General features: G+C 44.4%; 2 protein-coding genes across 2 annotated transcripts in view; both read left to right on the top strand.

Annotated features, from left to right (window-relative positions):
• Nucleotides 1-6,883, top strand: part of LEMD3 (LEM domain containing 3) — a 51,539-nt gene extending 44,656 nt beyond the window's left edge. Inside the window, exons 11-13 of the mRNA XM_064141989.1 lie at nucleotides 4,108-4,213; nucleotides 4,318-4,396; nucleotides 4,631-6,883. Coding sequence (XP_063998059.1) covers nucleotides 4,108-4,213; nucleotides 4,318-4,396; nucleotides 4,631-4,794 — 349 coding nt within the window. The 3' untranslated portion in view covers nucleotides 4,795-6,883. The remainder of the gene's footprint in view (nucleotides 1-4,107; nucleotides 4,214-4,317; nucleotides 4,397-4,630) is intronic.
• Nucleotides 6,884-7,656: 773 nt separating this feature from the next.
• MSRB3 (methionine sulfoxide reductase B3) overlaps nucleotides 7,657-23,159 on the top strand; it is a 95,018-nt gene continuing 79,515 nt past the window's right edge. The window contains 3 exon segments of the mRNA XM_064142879.1: nucleotides 7,657-8,017; nucleotides 8,019-8,051; nucleotides 8,053-8,130. Coding sequence (XP_063998949.1) covers nucleotides 7,925-8,017; nucleotides 8,019-8,051; nucleotides 8,053-8,130 — 204 coding nt within the window. The 5' untranslated portion in view covers nucleotides 7,657-7,924.

Here is a 23,159-nt window from a genome sequence, read left to right as displayed (position 1 = left end):
CTGCCACCCCTGACCATTAATTTTAATAATATTTCAGTTCTCACACGGTCATGGAAACATTCTATGGATAATCTCTAGATCTAGTCACAACCAGCAAAATATAGAAACATTAATTGAACTGGAAGAGTAGGTTCCCGTGGTCAAATGCCGCTTGTGGTCAATATGCTGCTTGCCCAGTAGCTGGGCTCAAGCTCTTTCTGCTCTATGGCAGAAGGCAATAGAGATTGCAAAGAGGCATTGAGCATTTACTCACAAATTATTATTATTACCCTCATGGGGGCTAGCCACAGTCCAGGCAGTGACCAGATGCCTTCAGGGGCCTCTGTCTTGTTGGACGTTGAGACTTGAATCTTCCCAGCTTCTGGGGAAAGGACACAATCTCTGACCTTGTCTCCTGGCTTCCTTTGGATGGTCTGTATATATGTCCAGGAATTCTAAGCAGCACCTTCAGGTGCAGAGGCAGATGTGGTGCAGTCTCAGCACGGTGTCAGGCTGGCCACACAGGCTGATGGCGTGCAGGCATCCAGGGTCTGCTGCTGGTCACTGGCGGCAGTGGAGTTTAGCAGGCAAGCAAGAAAGCAGTGTGCAAGAGCAGCAGGGCTGGGCACAGCAGAGAGAGCACAGCAAAGAGCAGGGAAGCAAAGCAGGTTGTTCAGCTGCATATCTTCTTTTATCAGTGTGGGCCAAGATTAATTGCCCTTTGGACACAGAATAGCCAATCAGGATGGCAGTTAGCCAAACCATACCATATTAGGCAAAGCCTTAGGCTTGCTTTTCCCTGATTTGGGAAAAACACAGGCCTTGCACTGGGCAGGCACAAGCTAAGTGTGTGTACCTTACACCACAGGACCCTGGGCAGGCCAGACTCAGTGGCTCCAGGTTCTTTTGTGTCCCATTTCCCACGCTTGCCTCTCTGGTGGAGCAGGAAAGCATGCCTAGGCAAGGCAGGACATGTATAAGCCTATTTTGGGCCTGTCAGGCCCACCACAACACATGTGCCAAGAATCAAGGAAGAATAATGATTTTTTTGGTAGTTTTTTAAGCTTCATCCACTGCACTATCCTGTTGCATTCCCATTGGATGTGGACTAGAACATGTTAGGAGTTGGAGACTAATACATAGGTTATGTCATTTAATTCTTTCTAATCTTTGAATCCTGATTTGTGTTCCAGAGAGATAGAGAGATTCCAGTAACTCCTCTGAAGTAATTTGCTCCCTAATGTGATTATACAAGGGAAAAATGAAGATGCTAATTGGAACTGAAGAATACGAGAAGTTAAAAATAAATAAAAGCTATTAGACTGGAATACAGAATAAGAGGAAATAGGAAGGGACATTAGAACCATGGGCACAAGTGGTTACAAAGTTTGGATATATTTCTTCATCTCTGTTTCTAGCCACACTTAGTGAGTTCTTTGCCTTATTAATTGGAAAGCTGCTAACTAATTTATCTGAGGACACTGGTCAGGCCACACCTTGAGTACTGTGTCCAGTTCTGGGCCCCTCAATTCAAGAGAGATGTTGAGGTGCTGGAACGTGTCCAGAAAAGGGCAACAAAGCTGGTGAGGGGCCTGGAACACAAACCCTATGAGGGGAGGCTGAGGGAGCTGGGGTTGTTTAGCCTAGAGAAGAGGAGGCTCAGGGGTGACCTCATTGCTGTCTACAACTGCCTGAAGGGACATTGTAGCCAGGTGGGGGGTGGCCTCTTCTCCCAGGCAACCAGCAATAGAACAAGGGGACACAGTCTGAAGTTGTGCTGGGGGAAGTACAGGCTGGATGTTAGGAAGAAGTTCTTCCCAGAGAGAGTGATTGGCATTGGAATGGGCTGCCCAGGGAGGTGGTGGAGTCACCATCCCTGGAGGTGTTCAAGCAAAGCCTGGATGAGGCACTTAGTGCCATGGTCTAGTTGACTGGCTAGGGCTGGGTGCTAGGTTGGACTGGATGATCTTGGAAGTCTCTTCCAACCTGGCTGATTCTATGACCCTAGCATAGAGGAGTACTCTTTAAGATTCATTGACTGTCATGGGCACAGCTGTTTGTAACTTTCAAACTTCAGTAGGGTGAGCAAAACTGAAACATTTTGTTCCTGAATTATTCTTGAGGGAAATTGATCCTTTTGTAGGAAGATGAAATAAATTAAACTTAGGTGTATGTTCTAGGCATTTATTATGTCAAACACAAGCTTTTTAAAAAAATAAATCAGTGTAAGCATTGTTTACATAAGCCTGGTTCAGTGTTTCTGCATCTACCACTAAGTCAGCAAAAAGAATTCTGTTTATAAAGCAGGAGCAGAATTCCTGCAAGACAGCTAACGGGCATATATGTGAAGGATCAGGGAAGGACAAGTCATTCCTGTGAGAAGCCAATTTCACTATGGAGAAACTCAGGCTGTCATGTGTTTCATGTCCCAGGTCTGCAAAACACAAAAAGCAGACTGGACCGAGAACACGCTCCTGCTCGGTTTGCAAACAGGAAATGATCACTTGGGAGTAGTAATGCAGTGAGTTCAGTATTTGGGAAGAATACACAGCAGCAAAGGTTGTGTACTTGTAGCAGTATGATCTCTTCTTAGCTGGCTTTCTGCTGAGGACAGCATGATTCTCAAGAAGATCTGGACACGAGGCCTGGGCTCAGAGTGGATGCGCTGAAGTCAAGATTCCGTAGCAGAGACGTTTGGGTTGGAGCGGATCTTTCCGAAGTGCTGGCTTTTGCAATTTGGAATGACTCTATTTCCCTAACATCCTGAGCACAGCATGCTGTTCAGAAAATGCTGCTGTTTGTGCTTTGAGAGGAGGGGAAGGACACTTGTATATTCCCATCATTCTGAGCTATCCAGTCACAAAACCCACCTCTAATCTGAGTAGGGTGCATTTTCTAGCTTTGCAGGGTGTGAGATTGTAGGTGTGTTCCAGTAGGGAGTATCTCTCTGCCAGCAGGACCTTTATTTGCATCTTTTTTGCACACTTATGTCCACATCCTGCTTCTGTTTGTTTACATAAGATTTGCCTGAGCAAATGCTGTCATCTGGGAAGTTTGATCCTCTAATCATACAGGGCAAATGACAGAAACAAATCTGACATTCCATGTTGCCAGAGTCCCTCAAGTCTTGTGTTTAGAGCCCTGCCATCGCTTGACCTGTTAAATTCCCTACGTACATTCCATCCCCTGCCACATTCTTTTTCTTATTTTATTTTACTTTTTAATAAATAAGGAGGAAGGCAGATTAAACATTTCAAGAATGTTGGCTGTATGTAAAGAAAACTTTAAAACTACCCAAAGCAGTATTATTGAAAGAGTAAGTCCATTGTTTTTTTGTGTAAAGACCATTCAGGCAGGCTTAAAGGTGCATTAAGACTGTTAAAATAGTTTACTTTCTGCCTAGATTTATTTTATTAGGGCTAGATGGTTCTTGCAACACCTTAAGAAAAATACATAGACTTGTGTCTTTTCTGATGATGCACTGAGTAGTCTTGACAACAAAATATTTCTATTAAAAGCCCCCAGATTGAACCTGATTTTAGTAACTTCTTTTTCTGGATCTAGACTGGCATGTTCTGTCAGTGCCCTGTGGGATGAATGCAGTTCAATTCTTTGTTTGGGACAGTGAATAGCTATTTGAGTGATGAACAGTGTTCTGAGTAGCTAACAAGCTCATTCAGCCTGCTGAAGCCTGACATGCAATGTTGCTTCACTGACTACTGGTAGAGGTGATGTAATAAAGGGGCAGAGGCCTTTCTGCTGTCGTCTTCCACTGCAGCAGGAACAGCCTGGGAATAGCCTTCTTGGAACAATGGCTTTCTCCTGTCTGATGTAGGAAGATGAATGTTTGACTACTTGCAGTTCCAGACAGGAAGATGATGGCAGGGCTGCTGGATGGGGAGGGACACTCCTTTCCCTCTCCCCGCAAAGTACAGATTATTGTTAGGGTTGGGACTGTTGGACCAAATTTGCTGAATATTCAGTAGCTGAAGTACTAAATCTGTCCCCAAGGTGTTTTAGCATAAAATGATGTCACGTTCCAGAAAACCCAGATGCACGAGGGAAGGATGAGGTAATTCAGAACACTTGGAAAATTGCACTTAATTAAATCTTTCACTCTTTACATAGGGAGATAGGTGATCACTGGCACCTAGCAATTCAAGAAGCAATCTTGGAGAAATGCAGTGATAATGATGGAATTGTTCACATTGCTGTTGACAAAAATTCACGTGAGGTGAGTTTTTTTTCCCAGTAGCATCTTAATTATTTGTGTGTCCTTGTCCAGACTTAAACCAAAGAAAAACCGACCAACCCAAAACCCTCTCTTTCTTAATGCAGGGTTGTGTCTATGTCAAGTGTCTCTCTCCAGAGTATGCTGGAAAGGCTTTCAAGGCATTACATGGCTCTTGGTTTGATGGTAAGGAATGGGGATTTATAAGAAGACCTGGATAGAAATGACAGAGGAGGGGGCAGTTGGAGTTCTTTCTAAGTGGTGAAATGTTTTATATCTGAAGTAACAAAAGTGTGGGCTCTTCTTAGTAGTCATCAGCTAGTAAAATAATCCTAGTGTGATGACTCTTGTGTTATGTCCCGACACAAAATGCAATAATACAGAATAAAAGGTTACTCTTTCTCTCTCTTTGCCTCCTAGGAAAGCTGGTAACAGTAAAATACCTGCGACTAGATCGATATCATCATCGTTTCCCCCAGGCTCTTACTTGTAACACTCCACTGAAGCCATCAAACACACACATGAACTCTATGTCACATCTGCGTCTTCGGACAGGCACAACTAACGCTCAGGGAAGTTCCTGAGGAGACTTTCTACAACTGCTAGGACTGTTACTTGCAACAGGAATTTTCCTGTTTGGCTGCCGTCTTCCTTTTTTAGTGCTTTTTGTATGTAAGACTTTAATGAATTAAATAAAAGTTTGAACGTTCCAGAAATCTTGTTTCCAAAGGGACTTAGCAATGAGGCAGTAATACTGAGCTGACAACAACAACACCACAAATAAAAAAGGAAAAAGGAATTGCTTCAGGAAGTTTTCCGGGGCTATAGTAAACCAATGTATTTAAGTTTTGCATGAGGAATACCAAATCCATTATATATTTGCAGATGTGGTGACTGTATTTTATTTTTTTTTTCCTTCACCAAGAAGTGTTTTTGATAATACAAAAGCATGGAGAAAAGAAGACTTCATATATTTCCATAGCTTCCTGTGAAATAATCTTGTGGGTATGTTGTAACAACCAACCTACAGTTCCTGATGGTGAATAAGTTTAAAAAAAAACCTTTTTTTTTTCAGTCAGTTGTTTTTTTTGTTTTGTTTTTTTTTTGGGTTGCTGTATAAAAATCTTTTTTCTGCAGCTAGAGTATGGGAAAAGTTAATCTGGCATTAGTGGTTGCATATAAGTGTGAGGGAAAATGAACTGAATGCAGATGTGTACTAGGTTTTGTATATAAATGTAAATGCTGGTGGTGGCAAAAATGGCTGTGTTCTGTGAGGGTGTCTGCATTGAAGCAGTGAATAAGCTTCCTATTTTATTCAAAACCTAATGTTTTATATGGTTTTGGCTGTCCCATGACAAGAGGCCAAATACCTTGACGTGTTAGATACAGGTTAAATATCTTTTATAGGTTTTTATATTAAAGTACCTGACTGATTTTGTGTGAAAGGTCTGATACCAGTTGTAATGACTTAAAATTTGTGAGCAATAAAGAAGCAATTGGCAGATACTGGAAAAAATATATTGTGAAAAGCTGTATTTATTATTCCAATTGCCAGGGCTGTGACAAAATACCACTGGGATTAAGTGAATTTCCCAATACATTATAAATTGTTTTAATGAACTAGTTACCTGTTAAAGTTCTGAAAGGTACATACTTCCTTGCAACAATTTTGGCTGATGCAAACTAGGAGGACAGCTGACAAGCAATCTTGCAATTCCAAGCTTGTATATTTACTAACACTTATCTAGAAGTACAAAATTGTTGCTGAGAAGCTTAGTTGCAAAGCTAAGATTATTGGCTTTACTAACCCCCACTCTTAAAACAATTTTATCTAACTATCCAGCTCAATAATCCTGTAAGAGGCGAGGCTTGGAAGCACACCAGTCTCGCAGGTTTTACTGAAACTCACTTTGTAGATACGATGGGTTTGCAGCATGAACTTGCACAAATAATGCACGTTTTTCCTTTATGGTTAAGTAAACATGATGCACACTATTCTGCAACAGAAAAATCCTATTGTGCCTTACCTTTGTGCTTTTGTGGGCACCATGTTTATTATTGGGGAGTTTGTTAAGGTGACAAAAAAAAAAATCCTCAGTTTTATGTCTCAGATGCTAATGAATGAGTATATATAATATATAATCAGCCATGCAGAATTCTACTTACCAAGGACAAGTACATATTTTTGATGGGTAAGTAGATTGTGCCAGGTCTGGTAGATTTTGATGAGTTTTCCTATATACATATATGTATAATATACATGTATATGTATTATATATGTATATAAACAAACTTAATTTTGTTGTATTTGATGTGCATCATAGTGAATCTGTTAACCTAACCTTAGTGAACCCCATCTTGTGACCTGTTGCAAGAGTGAATGTAAAAATAGTCGTCGCATTTTGAAAGGTCGCCTCGATGCCAATGCGTCTATCTCGCTTCTAAAATATATTTCTTGTAAACACTGTACATTTGATTATTGTAATATGTACTATTATGCAGCTTTACCTTAAAACTGTCAAGCTGACCAATATCCCTTCCTGCAAGACAGATGGGAATGTGTATAATACCTGAACATTTGAGAAAAAATCAGATGTTTGTTGTAATTTGTCACCCTGTCCTGTAAAAACAAACCCAAACAAACATTAATTAAAGGTTTATTAGGGATTTTTATATGCGTCTCATCTAGATATTTGGATGTCTCTCTGACTCAAGTACTTCTTTCATCGGGTGGGGGGGGGGGGTGGTTAAGGGGAGAAGATTAATTCGTCACATCCACCTAACATTAAACGTTAGGTTTTGAAGCTGGATCGATGCTGCTGTGAGCTGAGCTTCACCTGAATTATTACCTGGAGTGCAGGGGCATTATCTTCGTGTCTAAATCTGGTGGAGGTCGCATCTGAGCTGTTTAAATGGCAGAGGCGGAGAGTTATAGCCTTTAGTTTATTTCATATCTTTTGAGACAGAATGTCATTGACGACTTTTTATGAGACGGACAGAAAACACAGGCACCTGCACCTTTTTTTCCGTCACATTACGTTTATGTCATGCTGTTTGTAAAGACTGTTTTAGTGAGAATCTGCACTGGAGGATGGTGGAGCAGGAGGACCAAAGAAGGGTGTGCCAGTCTATTTACGTGCGTTGGCCCAGTTGACTTTTAGCTCTTCTTTCTGGAAGGAGAGTGGGAGGAGGGAGAATTTCGCTGTAATTATTACACCGCCCCTTCCCCGCTTTTCTTTTTCCCCACTTCTTTCCCTTTTGTTGACAGGCAAGGTGAGCAGCTGGAGCAGTTCTAACTTGGCTGCCTGCGTTGAAGTTAGCGCAGTCGCTTGGCCGCTGGCCGCAAGTGGGAGCGCTGGGCCGGAGCCATCGCATCCCGCAGCGCCGCCGCGGCAGCTGCCGGCCTGCCCTCCCGCTCGCCCACGGCCGGCGCGGCGCAGGTAGGTCACGGCCGAGGCGGGGCTGCCGCTCTGCGAAAGAGGAGCCGTGCGCCCCGCGCTTCCCGGCCCCGCTGGAACAGCAGGGAGATAGCCAAAAGCAGCTCTGTTGGCCTTCCCGAAGCTCGCCCTTTAAACGAAGGGACAGCTGGCTCCAGGCGTGGCGGGACAAAGCTGGGGCTCGGCCCGGTCCTACCCGCCGGCTGTCGGGGTGCAGGGGCCGCTTCCCCGCTTTGCTGGGCTGTGCCGGGCCGGCGGCGGGTCTCTCCCCGGCTCCATGTTCATATTTGGCGTTGGCTGCCGGTGCCCAGGAATTTCCCGTCATGCTCCCCGGGCGGCGGGCCCGTCGCTGCGATCCCGGGGGGCGGGAGGGGCCGGGGCCGCTCGCTCGCTCCCTCGGGCCTCCCCTCGTGCGCGCTGCGCCGCCGCCGCCGCTCCTCATTCTGCTTTGCCTGCCGCTGGCGGCCGCCGCAGGAGCCCCAGGTAGGAGCCGCGCCACCGCAGCCGGCAGCTGGCCCTCCGCCTGCACGCCGGCCCCCTGCTGCCGCCCCGCGGGGGGCCGGGTCGCACCTGCTGGGACTGTGGCGGGGGGCGGCGGGGAGGCAACGGGGAGGAACGGATCTCCGCTGAGAGCGACCCCTCGGGCCCTGCGGGCGGCTGGGAGCGGGGGTGGGGCTGGGATCGGCGCTCGGGTTGTTCCCTTGGTTCACCCTGGCTGACGGAGCGAGCGCCCGGCACGGTTTGTCCTCCCTCCATCCTGGCCGTACAGCTGCGGCGTCCCCGTGGCCGCCGCACCGCCTGATCCCACGGGCGGACAGGGCGCTGAGACCCCTTGCTCCGGGCGTCCTTTGCTGTAGCCGCCGCTTCTGGCTCAGAAACGGGGTAAATAGTTTCTGGGATGCTCAGCAGAATAGTTGGCTTGGTGAGGTAGCGCTTGACCGAGTGCGTAATTAGTTCAGCTCCTGACTGCTCGGTAAATTGTGCTTCGTTGGTTAAAACACAGAGTTCAAACTTCGCACAGACTTTCCCAGTTCGCTCGGTTTTGTCTAAGGGAGCTCGCTGTGCTCGCTTGCTGGTTTGGTGTTGTGTTGACAAAGAGAGTCGATGAGAAGAACCACGTATACTTTTATTACCTAGTGTCACCTTTCCAAGCTACTGTAGCTGTTACTCGCTGCATCTTAGTATTTCTGGGAGCGGGAACGCCGCTCAGCTTCCTGCCGTATTTGACACATTTGCTATAAACGCTAGCTTTTCTGCCTGAACTGAAATCCCAGCCATCGTCCCCTTAATATAAAGGCTGTCTGAAGGTGCAGCGAACTTCGGTCGGGGTAGCCATGTGTTAAAAGCACCAAATCTAATGATAGATTTCTATGCTTAAGGATAGATGCACGCTGTTACCTAGAGAAAAACTTTGAATCTCAGAGTTCTGACCTTAAACCCAGCTTTTAGGAAAGTAGCAAGCCTTACACTGTGTGTGCTGCACTTTTAGTTCTTTCAAGCTTCCCCTTGTTACTATTAAAACGGTTCTGAAAGATACCAGAGACGTCTGCAGTAAGCAGATACTTTGTCTTACCGGTATGGCTTGTTTATAGCAAACAGTAAATGGAAAGGGGCAACGCGGCTCCCACCATGGCACAGTTGACACTGCCAGCATTTAACGCTTAAGGTTTGTCCCACTTACGTTCCTGCCCTTACCGAATCGACACAAGTGCTCGCTGTCTTATTTGCTGATGATTCCCAAGTTTTTAACGCACTGCTGCGTGCCTTTGCCGTTTGTCATGATTCCTCGTCTGCCAAATTTGGTTGGTAACAGTGCCCTTTAAGTCTGATTCTGGAAGCAGTTTCCATGTGGCTTGTCATCTTAATCAGATGTCTGCTCATAGTTTCTAAAAGAATCGCCTGGCTTGCCGTAGATGAGGCTTATTTTAGAAGAGTGTGTCTTTATTGTCTTTGAAGATTTATGGAGGGATTTAAATATGGTAAGCAGCTTAACCGGGATTCCTAAATAATCTTGGAATTCTGAGGTGAAGGAAGTAAAGTTCTGCGCTGATTTCACCAAACCACTAAAGTTAGTGGAGTGAAGCCATATATAGTTCAGCCTGTAATGTGGTTGCTCGGTCCTTTTCCTGTCTAACATTCCTTGGATCTTTATAACACACATACAAAAAAGAGCTTTTAAGAGGAAAAAAGGGTTTCTGTTTCTGCCGGTGATCTTGCTCTGGCAGAGGGGCTGGACCAGATGATCCACCAGATAGAGTGGTGAGAGGCTGGAATGGGTTGCCCAGGGAGGTGGTTGAGGCCCCGTCCCTGGAGGTGTTTAAGGCCAGGCTGGATGAGGCTGTGGCCAGCCTGATCTAGGGTAGGGTGAAGGGGGGTTGGGACTGGCTGATCCTTGTGGTCCCTTCCAGCCCTGACTGATTCTGTAATTCTGTGATCTGTCAAAGTCCCTTCCAACCCCTGACATTCTGCGATCCTTCCCCAAAAGCACAGTCTTTGCAAACGGTGCCTTTATACATGGGATAATGTTTCTATATTTGGTAGCAAAGCCATATAAAGCAGTTGATCCTAGACAAAATCTTTTGACTGAATGACCTTGCTTATGTTTTTCTAAGTGACAGTGCTTTATACACTGTCACAGGGGTTTGCTTATTGCAGATTTTTATGTTTGTTCATACTGTAAGAATTCCTCACAGCTGTCTGATAAAGGAAACGTGCACACCAGGAATACATTTGGGCCTTTGCCCTGATATTTATTGGAAGGATCTTGTTTACCTACTTGCATTTTGTCAGCTTTGTAATGTGATACTTGTTTCTGTTTCATTGGAGGTTCAGCCTCTATTACATTAGAAATGCTAGGGAAAAAAAGAAGTTTCTCTTTCAGGTGGATTGCTCAAGGTTCCTTTGTCACTTAGTATAAAAGATGAGGGAACAGGAGGGAGAAGGGGGAGAGTTCCCTCTGTTAAGGATTTAATCTTCTCAGCCGGAAGGTTAAGAAGTCTGTCTGTCTGCATCTGACTGGCATTGCTACAAGCCAACCATGCAGTAAACCCATCCAACGTTCAGACAGCATGATTCAAGTGAGATGTCCTCACTACAGAGCAGCTCATAAGCTACATGCAACATTATATTAGTAAAAAAATACCAAATATGACCATTGGCCCCTTTATGTTGTTTTTCTTTTGACATTAAAAGCTGTGGTTTTGGCAGCACATAGGCATCATATGTACTTAAGCTGTGGAGGCTTTAGCTACTGGGAAAGTGGCATAAGCTATCAGCCTAATTAGGCTGGGGGGGGACTGACCTGTTGGAGAGCAGTGAAGTGGAAAAGGACCCCCAGGTCCTAGTGGGTAGAAGGTCGAACGTGAGACAGCAATGTGCTCTGGTGGCCAAGAAGGCCAGTGACATCCTGGAGTGTATTAGAAGGGCTGTGGTTAGTAGGTCAAGAGAAGTTCTACTCTGCCCTGGTGAGGCTGCATCTGGAATATTGTGCCCAGTTCTGTGCCCCTCAGTTCAAGGACCTGAAGGGATCTTCCTTATGAGGAGATCCTGAGGGAGCTGGGGCTCTTTAGCTTGGAGAGGAGGAGACTGAGAGATGACCTCATGAATGTTTATACATATGTAAAGGGTGAGTGCCAAGAGGATGGAGTCAGGCTCTGCTCAGTGATGCCCAGTGCCAGGACAAGGGGCATTGGATGGAAGCTGAGGCATAGGAAGTTCCATGGAAACATGAAGAAAAATGTTTTCACTGTGAGGGTGACAGAACCCTGGAACAGGATGCCCAGGGGGACTGTGGAGTCTCCCTCTCTGGAGATAATCAAAACCTCCTTGGATGCGTTCTTCTGTGATCTGTTCTAAGTCATCTTGCTCTAGCAGGGGTATGGACTGGATGGTCTTTTGACGTCCCTTCCAATCCCTAACATTCTGATTCTATGAGTTACAGCTTGGTCTGGCCCTGATTTAAGAGTCTCTTTAGCCAAAAAATGCTCAGAAACATGTACCCTCAAATTCCTGGTGTATTTATGACAGTGTGTTTAGGAATTACTGTAGAATAAAGTCAGGTGTGGATTTATTTTTCCCTGAGTAACTCTTGTGTGCTTACTTTGGAACAGAGTCCTAGGCCAGATGGAAATAGGGTGTTTCTTGCTCTGGAATTACCATGTCCATGCATGGAGTTATTTAAAGGCTCCTTTATGCAAGCTAGAGGTCTGTAAATGTCACAACAAACCCTGACATTTCTTTTTTAAGCTTTATTTTTGTATAAGTCTCTCATAGAGTAAGAAGTGGCTACAGGTAAACCTCCCATTCTGCCACTCTTATTGCTTCTGTAGGTTTGTATTACATTTTCACTTACCTCATTTGTCTCAGAAGGTTCTTAGGTTATCAGTAAACTATTAATAATGTGCTAACTAAAAAAACAAACAAACAAACAAACAAGCCCCCAAACCAAACCACAAAGCTGAAGTTTCAAGTTCTCCTCTGTGGAAATTTGTGAATGTGTAACCAACTAGCAATGCTTTAAAAGTAATTTCCAACCAACCACTTAAAGAAAAGGAAGGTAGAATCATTAACCTCTACCAAAAATGAAGAGTGTCAGTCTGGGGTTTAACAGGGATTTTTTTTGTCCTTGACCTGTGAGGATGGTGGTCCTTATGTTTTGGCTGAAAATAAGGGAGAAGAATTTTTTGGGACCCTCATTTATGGTGAAGCATTTGGAAATTACATAATTTATCTGCTTAGCTCCAGCTTTCTGGTTCTCATTTAGCAACCTCAATTCCAGTGACATTATCTGAAAATCACATAATCTAGCAACTGGAACTGTGAATAAAGAGGCTTTTCTTAGCCAGGATTTTAAAACCAGAGTAATTGAATGATGCTAGCTCAGAGGAGGCAAAACTGGTGCTTAAACTTACAATGTGGTAACACAGCTGTACCCTCTTTGCAAACAAGTTAGAATTTAGTGGGGTTTTGTAATATGATTAATAGCATTAAGTAGTTCTGTATTTAGCCTGAGCAGGGGACGTGATCACTCCAGTAAGTTTTGGGTTTAAATATGATTCACCTTTTGAGTGTTTCACAAACAAAGTCTAAGGGCTGGACTTCTGAGGAGCTCCCCAGGTCTCTTCTATGCATCCGAGTATTGGGATTTAGAATGGTTTGTTTGAAGCGTGGGCAGCAGCTTAGCAAAACATACATAGTGTGCCGATGCATTGTTTTGCTGGGAAGTGCTACCACATCCAAGAACTCTTAAGAGGGACGTCATGCATGGCATTTGGAAGTTTTTCCCTCAGGGTCCCTTCAACTCTCTGTTCTCCTGAACAGGCCCAATGCCACTGAGTTTCCCCTGATGGAAAACAAATCCCCACTATCAGGTAGTAACAACTGCGCTGATGGAAAGTAGCTGCCAAATGTGATTGCTCTCACAATGGAAATGGAACAAAACAAAGCAAAAAAGTCAACACCAAGAACCTTATGAGCTTCCTAGGGAAGTGATCTGTGCCAGTCCTTGCTGAAAGAAAACAGCCCACCAAGTGTTTGGTCTGGCTGAGGGATTGCCCTGTTCTTCTTCCTCTCTGTTGCCCCGTGTGTGGTGCTTGGGGAAGTGCGTGGGTGAGGCTGTGCCTCCGGCTGCACACATGCATGGGGAAGTGTAGGTGATTTCAACCGCTTGCAGGACCTGTGTGGTGGGTTGCCTGGGGTGGGAGCCCACATGGATGTCCCTTTCAGTTCGTGCAGCAGGTATTTGACAGCATGAAGTCTGGTCTTGGGTTTCCTGTGGCTGGTTCAAGAGTAACCGTTGATTTGATCCAAAGTTACTGTACTTAATCAAATTGGCTAAGAAAAATAGAATCATAGAATCAACCAGGTTGGAAGAGACCTCCAAGATCATCCAGTCCAACCTATCACCCAGCCCTAGCCAATCAACCAGACCATGGCACTAAGTGCCTCATCCAGGCTTTTCTTGAAGACCCCCAGGGACGGTCCACTTTGTACAAGCTCGCTTTGTCACCTGAGTCAGACTGTCCCCACCCTACTGCTGGGAGGAAGCTTGAGATTAAACAAAAAACCAGCGAGTGTCCCTCCTTATGTGCCTTGATGACAAGTAGTCATGGCTTACACCCAGTTTGAGTTTGAGCTTGTGAGTGGACCAGCAGAGATCCACTCTTCATGATGCAGAAAGCAAGGCTCACAGACCAGGCTGATTAGGCTTCTCCCTCGCACCGATGGCACTGGCAGTAGCGACAGCATGAGTTTGAGGGATAGAAGGGAGTAAGAAAGAGGTGGATGCATATGCTGCCAGCTCGGGGACAGGCAGGAAAGTTGAGATGAATCAACCAAAGGTGTAAAATTAAAACCCTGAGATATAAATGCAGAAACTCCACAAAGAAAGTGGTTTAGGTTTTCCATATTTTTATTGTCTCTGCTTCCAAATGGCTGTGTTAAAAGAATATCAGCCCTGTTGGTGAAAGTCTTTGTTTAGCTGCTTGCTGTGGGAGCTGTGCTTTTAGACTGCATCCTTCTTGTTCCTAATTTTATTAGAGATTAAAATCAGCATTGTATTAGTTCTTTTGCATATACAGGGGTGCTGACAGCGCACCTTTCAACAACTCTTTTCATGAGAGAATCCAAGCTGTCTGTGTGCTACTTGTGCTGTGTTTGCTTAAAAGCAAGCACACTAAGGGACAACATTTGCACCATCTTATGCAGCAAACTAGTGGTACGCTTACAGAGGAACCCTCCAGACACTTCTGGTTTCTGATCTTCTACAGAACCTTGTGTTGCCCATCCAAAACCACAAAGTAGCTTTGCTACTTGTCTCTGAACTTGCGAGAGGTGCTGTATCGTACCAAACTATTTTAGCAGTGTTTGAACCATGCTGGGAAGGATTACAACAGATACTTTGCAAAACCCTGAGACTGTGCCCATGAAGTACTGAAATACAGTAGCTGTCTGGGGGAAATGAAGCTGGTTTTCGTTGCTCTGTTACATATGAATTACAGAGCAGCACATTTTTAGCTAACAACAGCTGAGGAAATAGCTATGACTAATACTGTAATAGCTGAGGGATGTAATGCTATTTAAGACGAGATGCAGGTTTTCAGAGCATTATTCCATCTCCACAGTCATTCTTACAGACTAAACAAACCAAGTTCTTAACATTTTGCAGGGATTTGGTTTTCTGAACATTTAAAAAAATACTTATTTTTAAAATGCCTCCTCTTTTCCTCAATTGTTTTTGTCCTACACCCCAAAACAGTAGGGCATTCCAGCTGATCCCTCACTGCTGCTGAGGTGAGCAGATCTCCTCCCCAGCCCATGCTTTTGTGCATTATGTTTCTCATTTTAATAAACTCCAGATTGCCTTCTTTTTGTTTTCCTTTAATAGCTTTAGACTCTTGGCTCAAGTTACTGCCTCTGAAACCTTAGCATCCTCTTCTTTTCTTTTCTCTTTTCTCTTTTCTCTTTTCTCTTTTCTCTTTTCTCTTTTCTCTTTTCTCTTTTCTCTTTTCTCTTTTCTCTTTTCTCTTTTCTCTTTTCTCTTTTCTCTTTTCCTTTCTTTTCTCTTTTCTTTTCTTTTCTTTTCTTTTCTTTTCTTTTCTTTTCTTTTCTTTTCTTTTCTTTTCTTTTCTTTTCTTTTCTTTTCTTTTCTTTTCTTTTCTTTTCTTTTCTTTTCTTTTCTTTTCTTTTCTTTTCTTTTCTTTTCTTTTCTTTTCTTTTCTTTTCTTTTCTTTTCTTTTCTTTTCTTTTCTTTTCCTTTCTTTTCCTTTCTCTTCTTTTCTTTTCCTTTCTCTTCTCTTCTTTTCTTTTCCTTTCTCTTCTCTTCTCTTCTCTTCTCTTCTCTTCTCTTCTCTTCTCTTCTCTTCTCTTCTCTTCTCTTCTCTTCTCTTCTTTTTCTTTCTTGCAGTACTGCTGCTGGTCAGGTATTCTTCCTTGTGCTAGTCTGAAGCTAGAATGTTTTGGTGAGAAGAACTAGCTTACAGGCTATGGAAGAGAAACAATGGTGATGTCTACTTCACTCACAGGCTTGCTCAGATGTAAAAGAGCAAGAATCCAAACATAGATAAGACTTTCGGTCACTGTCTGGGCTTTGAGCTGCACTTTTCTCTCTCTCTAACCTAACCTGATTAATCCACCTGCTTATTAAACCCCCTGGCCCACCCTCCATTCTTCCTTGGGCACAAGGCAACATCTGGGGTAATGTAGAGAGGGGTGGGAGAAGATGGAAGGGGAGCTGGGAGCCCCTCCTGGGGACTCAGGTTTCTGGGAGGGCTGTTGTGTTTCTGTATTACCTTTCACCTTGTCTATTTCTGTCTATAACTGGATATGCTGTAAATATCTGCTTGTCTATTGTGCTAGCTGTAAATATAAGCTTCATTCAATTTCCAGAGCTGGCTGAGTCTAGCCTGGGTGATTTCTAAAGTGTGTGTGGGGGTAACACCCAAACCATCACATTCCTTCTGTTTTTCTGTTTGTTTGTTTATTGCATTTGGGGGTTTGGTTTGGTTTGTAGTGTGAAGTTTCCATTTTGTTGTGGTGGGGTTTGGGTTACTTGTTTGTTTTGATTTTGTTTTGCACTTGAGGATTTCTTTTAAAGACCACAAATACTTAGCTGTATTGAATTTCATCTTACTGCTTTTTTGACCATGTCTTCATTGTGAGACCATCCTCAGTTCTGCTCAGCTGTTTAGGGTGCCTTGCACTCTGTACAGGTTGGTGCCTCTGCCATTTCAGTGAGCCTCCTTGCTGGATTTTCACTCCAGTCAGTATGAGAAGTGTTGAACAAATAATGTGGGTTTCCAAATCACTCTGCTCCTGTGCCATAGGAACTAGATCCAGAAGGAAGGTGCTTTTCTATGTTGCTCTGTCAAAAAGTATTTTGTAGTTGAGAGCTGTTTGATTTACTGTTTTCCTCCTGCTTGCAGAAGAGAGGGAAATAAGGAAGATGAGTCGATTGTTGGGGTTAAATTTGGACAAGTGCATCTTGGCAGCTAACAGTTTTCCACTGCCTGTTTACAGATTGTTTAGTGATTTGTTTCAGTGTCTTTCTGGGTGTTGAAGGTGGGTTCGTGGCCATGTAGTTCACCAATAGTGCTTTGCTCTCTTCTGAAAAATGGACATTGTCAGCTCAGTCCAGAGCTTTTGGAAAGAAAAAAGCCTCTCAAAAATTCTCCAAGGCATTTGCTCTTTTCTGAACGATTGCCCCAGTTTGTTTCCCAAAGGCTGTAGAGTAAATTTCCTAATCTGTCAGAAGAGAAAGACCAACTTGAGACAAAGGTTGCAGGCACACAAGTTAGCTCTGTCATCTGAGAACACAGAGGTTCAGCATTAGTGTGCCTTACTTCTGATCATGTCTCGTGTTTGTCCAGCTAAAGGACCTGCAGAGAGCTCCTAAGAATAACAAGGAAAGCTTAATAAATCTTGATGGAGGTCTCTCTGTGTATCTTCAGCAGCTTCAGCCTTCCAGTATCTGAAGAGGGCCCACAAGAAAGCAGGTGAGGGACTTCTCTGGGTGTCAGATAGTGATAGGACTAGGAGGAAGGGCTCCAAGCTAGAGGAGGGGAGATTCAGATTAAACATTAGGAAGAAGTTCTTCACCATGAGGGTGGTGAGACACTGGAACAGGTTGCCCAGGAAGGTGGTGGAAGCTCCATCCCTGGAAGTTTTTACGGCCAGGATGGATGTGGCTCTGGGCAACTTGTTCTAGTGGAAGATATGCCTGCCCATGACAGGGAAGCTGGAATTAGATGATCCTCGAGGTCCTTTCCAGCCCTGACAATTTAGTGATTCTGTAATGGACAAGACAGTTCGTTACAGATCCAAGCGACTGTCAGGCTCCACTGACAATCTGTGTGCAGAACAGGGTCTGTGCAACAGATGTCAATGGTTTGAAATTAGTCAGTGCAAATATTTCAAATATCTACCTCTGTTTCTTCAAAAAAGGGTAAGTGTCCTGCCATGGAAGGTCACCTGGGCACTCAGCCTATTGCCAGACTGATAATTTGTTCTGTGTGTTGCTTGCTTTGTATTGGGCTACACATAGTGAAATTTGGAGATGAAGCTAACTGGTCACAGCCTTTGGATTATTAATTTTCTTATTTGTCTTGCCTGGCAACTACTTAGAGCTTTCAAACATCTAGGTAAGTTCTATCTGTGAGTATCTATTGAAGTACACATACATAAGAGAGTGAGAATCTTTCTCTGCATATGCACCAATGCTATAAAAATAACGTAAGGAGCAAGAAATGAATCAGAATTCTGACCCATAATTATTGTCTTAAAAAACAAACCTTAATGTGGACATAGAGCTGTGCATCCTTTCTTCTCTGGTTTTGATAGGGGGTGCTGAAGGCTTGTGTGTGCTCAAGAAAAGACTGCAGTGCCATGGTCTAGTTGACTGGATAGGGCTGGGGGATAGGTTGGACTGGATGAGCTTGGAGGTCTTTTCCAACCTGGTTGATTCTATGATTCTGTGAAACAGTGGGACAAGAGAGGTCCAGTGCTGGGGACTGAGGGTGCTACTGGAGTGTGGCTAAGTCACTGAGGAATTTCTTAACATGTCAGTGAGAGTGGTGTGAAATGTCAGGACCAAGGGGGGAAAGAGAGACTCTCAATGTTTTAAGTGTAGCATTTCCTTTTCTGGAGCGTAAGTCCAAGTAGGACAGAAACAAACTGCATTTGGGGGCAAGGCTTAATGAAGCTCCTGACAGCAGGCTTCAGCAGGAGGGGGCTACCTTTGAGTGCCATGCTGCTGCCTCTGAAAGTGGAACAAATGTCACTTTAAAGAACAGACTATGCAAATAAAGCATCAACGTTTCTCATAGAATATTGATCCAGATGGGAGAATAAACTACAAAGCCTTAAAACTAGTAAAAGGCTGAGGGAAGCAGAGAACAAAGCTGATGGCTGTATTGTTCCCCCTGATGACCCTACAAATGAGAGGAACTGAACTGGGCTGTGGGCTTGACCCATGAGCCATCTGCATGGGCATGAGCATGCCTGGTGTGTGCAGCTGGTGGGGTTTTACTCAGGACTGGGGGGCTGTTGCCATGCTTGCCATGTGTGTCTGGGAGAGCTCCACACAGGACTTGGGGCTGTTGCCAGGCTTGGCATCAGCAGGCAGGCAGCATCACCCCTGCCTGCAGGTGGCTCACAGCTGAGGCCATGGGAGCTGACTGTGGGGATAACTCCAGTATTAGCTCTATCCTCACAGTAACAGACTGGGGAAAAAATATTTATGATTTTTGCCCAGAGGTAAAGACTTTTTTTGCTGTGCAGAAAGGTTTTGCCTGGTTACTGTTGGCTGCAAGTCCAACTGGGGGATATAGGATGAGTATTTTTGTCTTTTGAATGCATTTAAAGATGGGAAATTTGGAATGAAAAACCTCAAGCTTTAATAAATATTCACAGTCAGTTAAAAGGTGTAGAAGAGACAACTCATTCTGGACAGCTGGGGGAGAATTAAAGAGAAGGGAAAGAATAAAAATGTGTTTAGAAGTTAATCATAGAATTGTCAGAGTTGGAAGGGACCTCAAGGATCATCAAATTCCAACCCCTCTGCTAGATCAGGTTGCTCAGAGCCCCATCCAGCCTGGCCTTAAAAGCATCCAGGGATGGGGCTTCCACCACCATCCTGGGCGTCCTGTGCTAATGTCCCAACACTCTCATGGTGAAGAACTTCTTCCTAACATCCGATCCACTTCTAGTTTTGCTCCATTCCCCCCAGGCCTATCACCATCTGACACTATAAAAAGTCCCTCACCAGCTTTTCATTAGGCCCCCTTCAGATACTGGAAGGCCACAATAAGGTCTCTTGGGAGGCTTCTCTTCTCCATTTTAAGTATAAGCACTCTTGGCTTATTTACTGTAGTGTCACAGAATCACAGAACATTAGCAGTTGGAAGGGACTGCCCTGCCAGAGCAGGATCACCTAGAGCAGGTCACACAGGAACATGTTCAGGTGAATTTTGAGTGTCTCCAGGGAAGGAGACTCCACAGCCTCTTTGGGTAGCCTGTTCCAGTGCTCTGTAATCCTCGGAGTGAAAAAGTTTTCCCTTGTACTTACACGGAACCTCCTGTGCTCCAGCTTGCACCCATTGCCCCTTGTGCTGTCATTGGGCAGCAACAAGAAGAGCCTGGCTCCGTCCAGGCAAAGTTGGTGAAAGGTCTGGAACACAAAGCCTATGAGGAGAGGCTGAGGGAGCTGGGGTTGTTTAGCCTGGAGAAGAGGAGGCTCAGGGGTGATCTCATTGCTGTCTACAACTACTTGAAGGGACATTGTAGCCAGGTGGGGGTTGACCTCTTCTGCCAGACAACCAGCAATAGAACAAGGGGACACAGTCTGAAGTGTGACAGGGGAAGTCTAGGCTGGATGTTAGGAAGAAGTTGTTGGCAGAGAGAGTGATTGGCATTGGAATGGGCTGCCCAGGGAGGTGGTGGAGTCACCGTCCCTGGAGGTATTCAGGAAAAGCCTGGATGAGGCACTTAGTGCCATGGTCTAGTTGACTGGCTAGGGCTGGGTGCTAGGTTGGACTGGATGATCTTGGAGGTCTCTTCCAACCTGGTTGATTCTATGATTCTATCCTCCTGACACTCACCCTTCACATATTCATAAACATGAATGAGGTCACCTCTCAGTCTCCTCCAGGCTAAAGAGACCCAGCTCAGCCCTTCTTCACGAGGGAGATGTCCTACTCCATCATCTTTGTGTCTTCCCACCACTATTCATGAAAATAAAAGTACATCTCTGACAAGGGAAGGCTTACAAGTTCCTCTTTTTTTACATGATGGAGTTTTGCTATGGATTAGATGTTATTTTAGTTTATCTTTTGTTCAACTGCATCGGAGGTATTTGGTTAATGTCACTGTTGCAGTGTGAGAGCCATTCTTTAACGTTGTTTTGTATCCCAATTTCTTCATGCTGGAATACTTCTCAGACTGTTTTTAGCTAAAAGGCTGAGGGTTTCTTGTATATTCATAAGGCTGTTCTTTGTACTGCCCTGACACACTCTGTGTGATCAAAGGGACCTTTTAAAAGAGTGCTTTTATTCTGCTGACATATCTACAGACTTCTGTGTGCTGAGGATGTTGTTTGAAGGATGTCGCTTGAAGGGTAACCGAGGCTGTGTGGTCTCTCAGTTCTGGAAGGGCGCTGGCTCCTCTCGCTGGTGATGAGTGGTATTGGGCTTTAGAGGAAGCCACATAGAAAATGTCCATGTAAGGAGAGATTGGCAGCTCTGATGTCTTCAGCTCTAAATGCTTTTCTAGTAGCTGGAATGATGTAAAAAATGAAGCAAACATCCTGCGTTGGTCTGAAATGCTGGCCAGTAGAGAGCTTGTAACTGAATTTGGTAAACTTCATGCTTTATTAAAAAGCTTTTTTTTACGAGATAGGAGATGATCAGGAGTCACAGAATGATCTAGGTTGAAAGGGACCTCCCAAGGCCATCTAGTCAGCAGGGACATCCTCAACTAGATCAGGCTGTCCAGAGCCCTGTCCAGCCTCACTTTGAATATCTCCAGGGATGGGCCCCCAGTTACCTCCCTGGGCAACCTGTTCAAGGGTTCCACCACTCTCACAGTAAAGACCCTGTTCCTAATGTCCAATCTAAATCTGGTCTTCTCCAGTTTGAAGCCATTCATTGTCCCTCATCCTGTCACCACAGGACTTTGTAAACAGTCTCTCTGCATCCTTCTTGTAGGCCCCCTTCAGGTACTGGAAGGCTGCTATTAGGTCTCCCTGGAGCCTTCTCTTTTCCAGGCTGAACAACCTCAGCTCCCTCAGCCTGTCTTCATAGCAGAGGTGCTTCAACCCCCTGATCATTTTTGTGGCCCTCCTCTGGACCTGCCCCATCATGTCCATGTCCTTCCTCTATTGAAGGCTCCAGAGAGGGACACTGCACTCCATGTGAGGTCTCAGCAGAGCAGAGTTAAGTGGCAGAATCACCTCTCTGGATCTGCTGGCAGTGCATCTTTTGATGCAGCCCAGGATGTGATTTGCCTTCTGGGCTGCCAAGTGCACAGTTCTCACGTCCAGCTTCTCGTTCATCAGCACCCTTAGTGGTGGGGGATACTCGGATCTGGTTAACAGTCCAGTGTAAAAGTTACATTTTCTTGTGTAGTAAATTATAAAACATACAGGGAGATAATTCAACTTCCAAATGGTTTGTGATGAGGAATTGAATGCTTTATGAAATTGCACAAGCTGATGTTTGGGTAGGATGTGAGTCTGTGTGTGGTTTCTGCACTAAAAGATTAAAAAGTAGCAGGGTTTGTGGCATTTAAAGGCACAATATGGGCATGTACGAGGAGACAGGTATTAGCACCAACCACTTTTTCAATTGAAAAAGTTCAAAATGTCTTCAAAATCTGCTGGCTATAGCTGTACTGAGTATGTTTTGGTAGTTTGCTGTATGTGCTGTGCAACGATCCCACGGCATCTCATCGCTTACCGAGGATGCTTTAGTTTGCTGCTGCGGCAGACAGCGTTGTTTCTTTGGAGCTTTCTGCTCCTTGATACAGGTTTTACTCTGCGAGCTCATTAAATTGGAGACCAAACCCATGTCTGAAATCACAGCTCTTTTTAGCTCTGATGCTTTCCAGGACATTGTCTCCTTCAGTGGACTGGTGTCATTCCTACATTTCTTTACAGTGCCTGGTAAAACAGGGTCATCAAATTAACTCCTCTGTGATCTTTCAGCATTCAGCTTCTTTGTGCAGCAGAAATGGTAGCCTCCTTAATACCTCCTGCAGCACAGCTCATTTGTGCTCTGTAGAACAGGAGTGCATGCTCAGCAAACTACTGCAAGGCCAGTTTCCACTCATGTCATTTTAGGAACGAGTGAGGCAATGCTCTTTTCAAAAGGCTGTGCTTTAAGGTTGGAAGTCCTCTTAAGTCACACCAGTTGTCAGTTGGTGGCATTCTCTCTGCTTCATTTTTATGAGACACTCTACTGAGAGAAATGGCTAGGATCATGTATCTGCTGTGTATCATTACCCAGGAAAATAAGCCTTGTGAGCCAAGGAAGAAGTCCACTGAGTTACAGAGCATTGTGTAACACAATTTAAAAGAACTCCAATTCCAAGTGATGCATTTGTTTAATCTTCAAAATCAGTCTGGGTTTTTTTTTGTTGTATCTTTTTTTGTTTGTTTCTTTTCTGTTCTGTGAGAAGTAAGAAGTAGTGCAGACTTCAGCCCTGTTGAAGGACTTCTCTTCACTGCCAAAAACGAAAGTTATGTTTTACCTTCTGGTAAATGATGCATGGGATTTGTCTTGAACTAAAAATAACGAGAAAACTTGGTGGCTCTTCTGCGTTGGTAAGCTTGACAAAGCAAATATTGGTGGAGGGGAAAAGCTTGCCTATTTAAAGGGGCCTGATAGTAAAAACAGGTAACATAACTTCAGTGAGCCTCTTGTATAGTCCTACCAACAGCAGTAACCTAAAAGTTTAGAAACTAGGTTTGGTTTTGGTTTTTTTTTTCTTTCTAGTATTGAAAATGAATTCTTTGCTGGTGA

Source organism: Pogoniulus pusillus, chromosome 4, assembly GCF_015220805.1.
Source record: "Pogoniulus pusillus isolate bPogPus1 chromosome 4, bPogPus1.pri, whole genome shotgun sequence".
In the NCBI taxonomy this organism is placed as follows: Eukaryota; Metazoa; Chordata; class Aves; order Piciformes; family Lybiidae; genus Pogoniulus; species Pogoniulus pusillus.
This window is presented reverse-complemented; position numbering and strand designations above follow the sequence as displayed.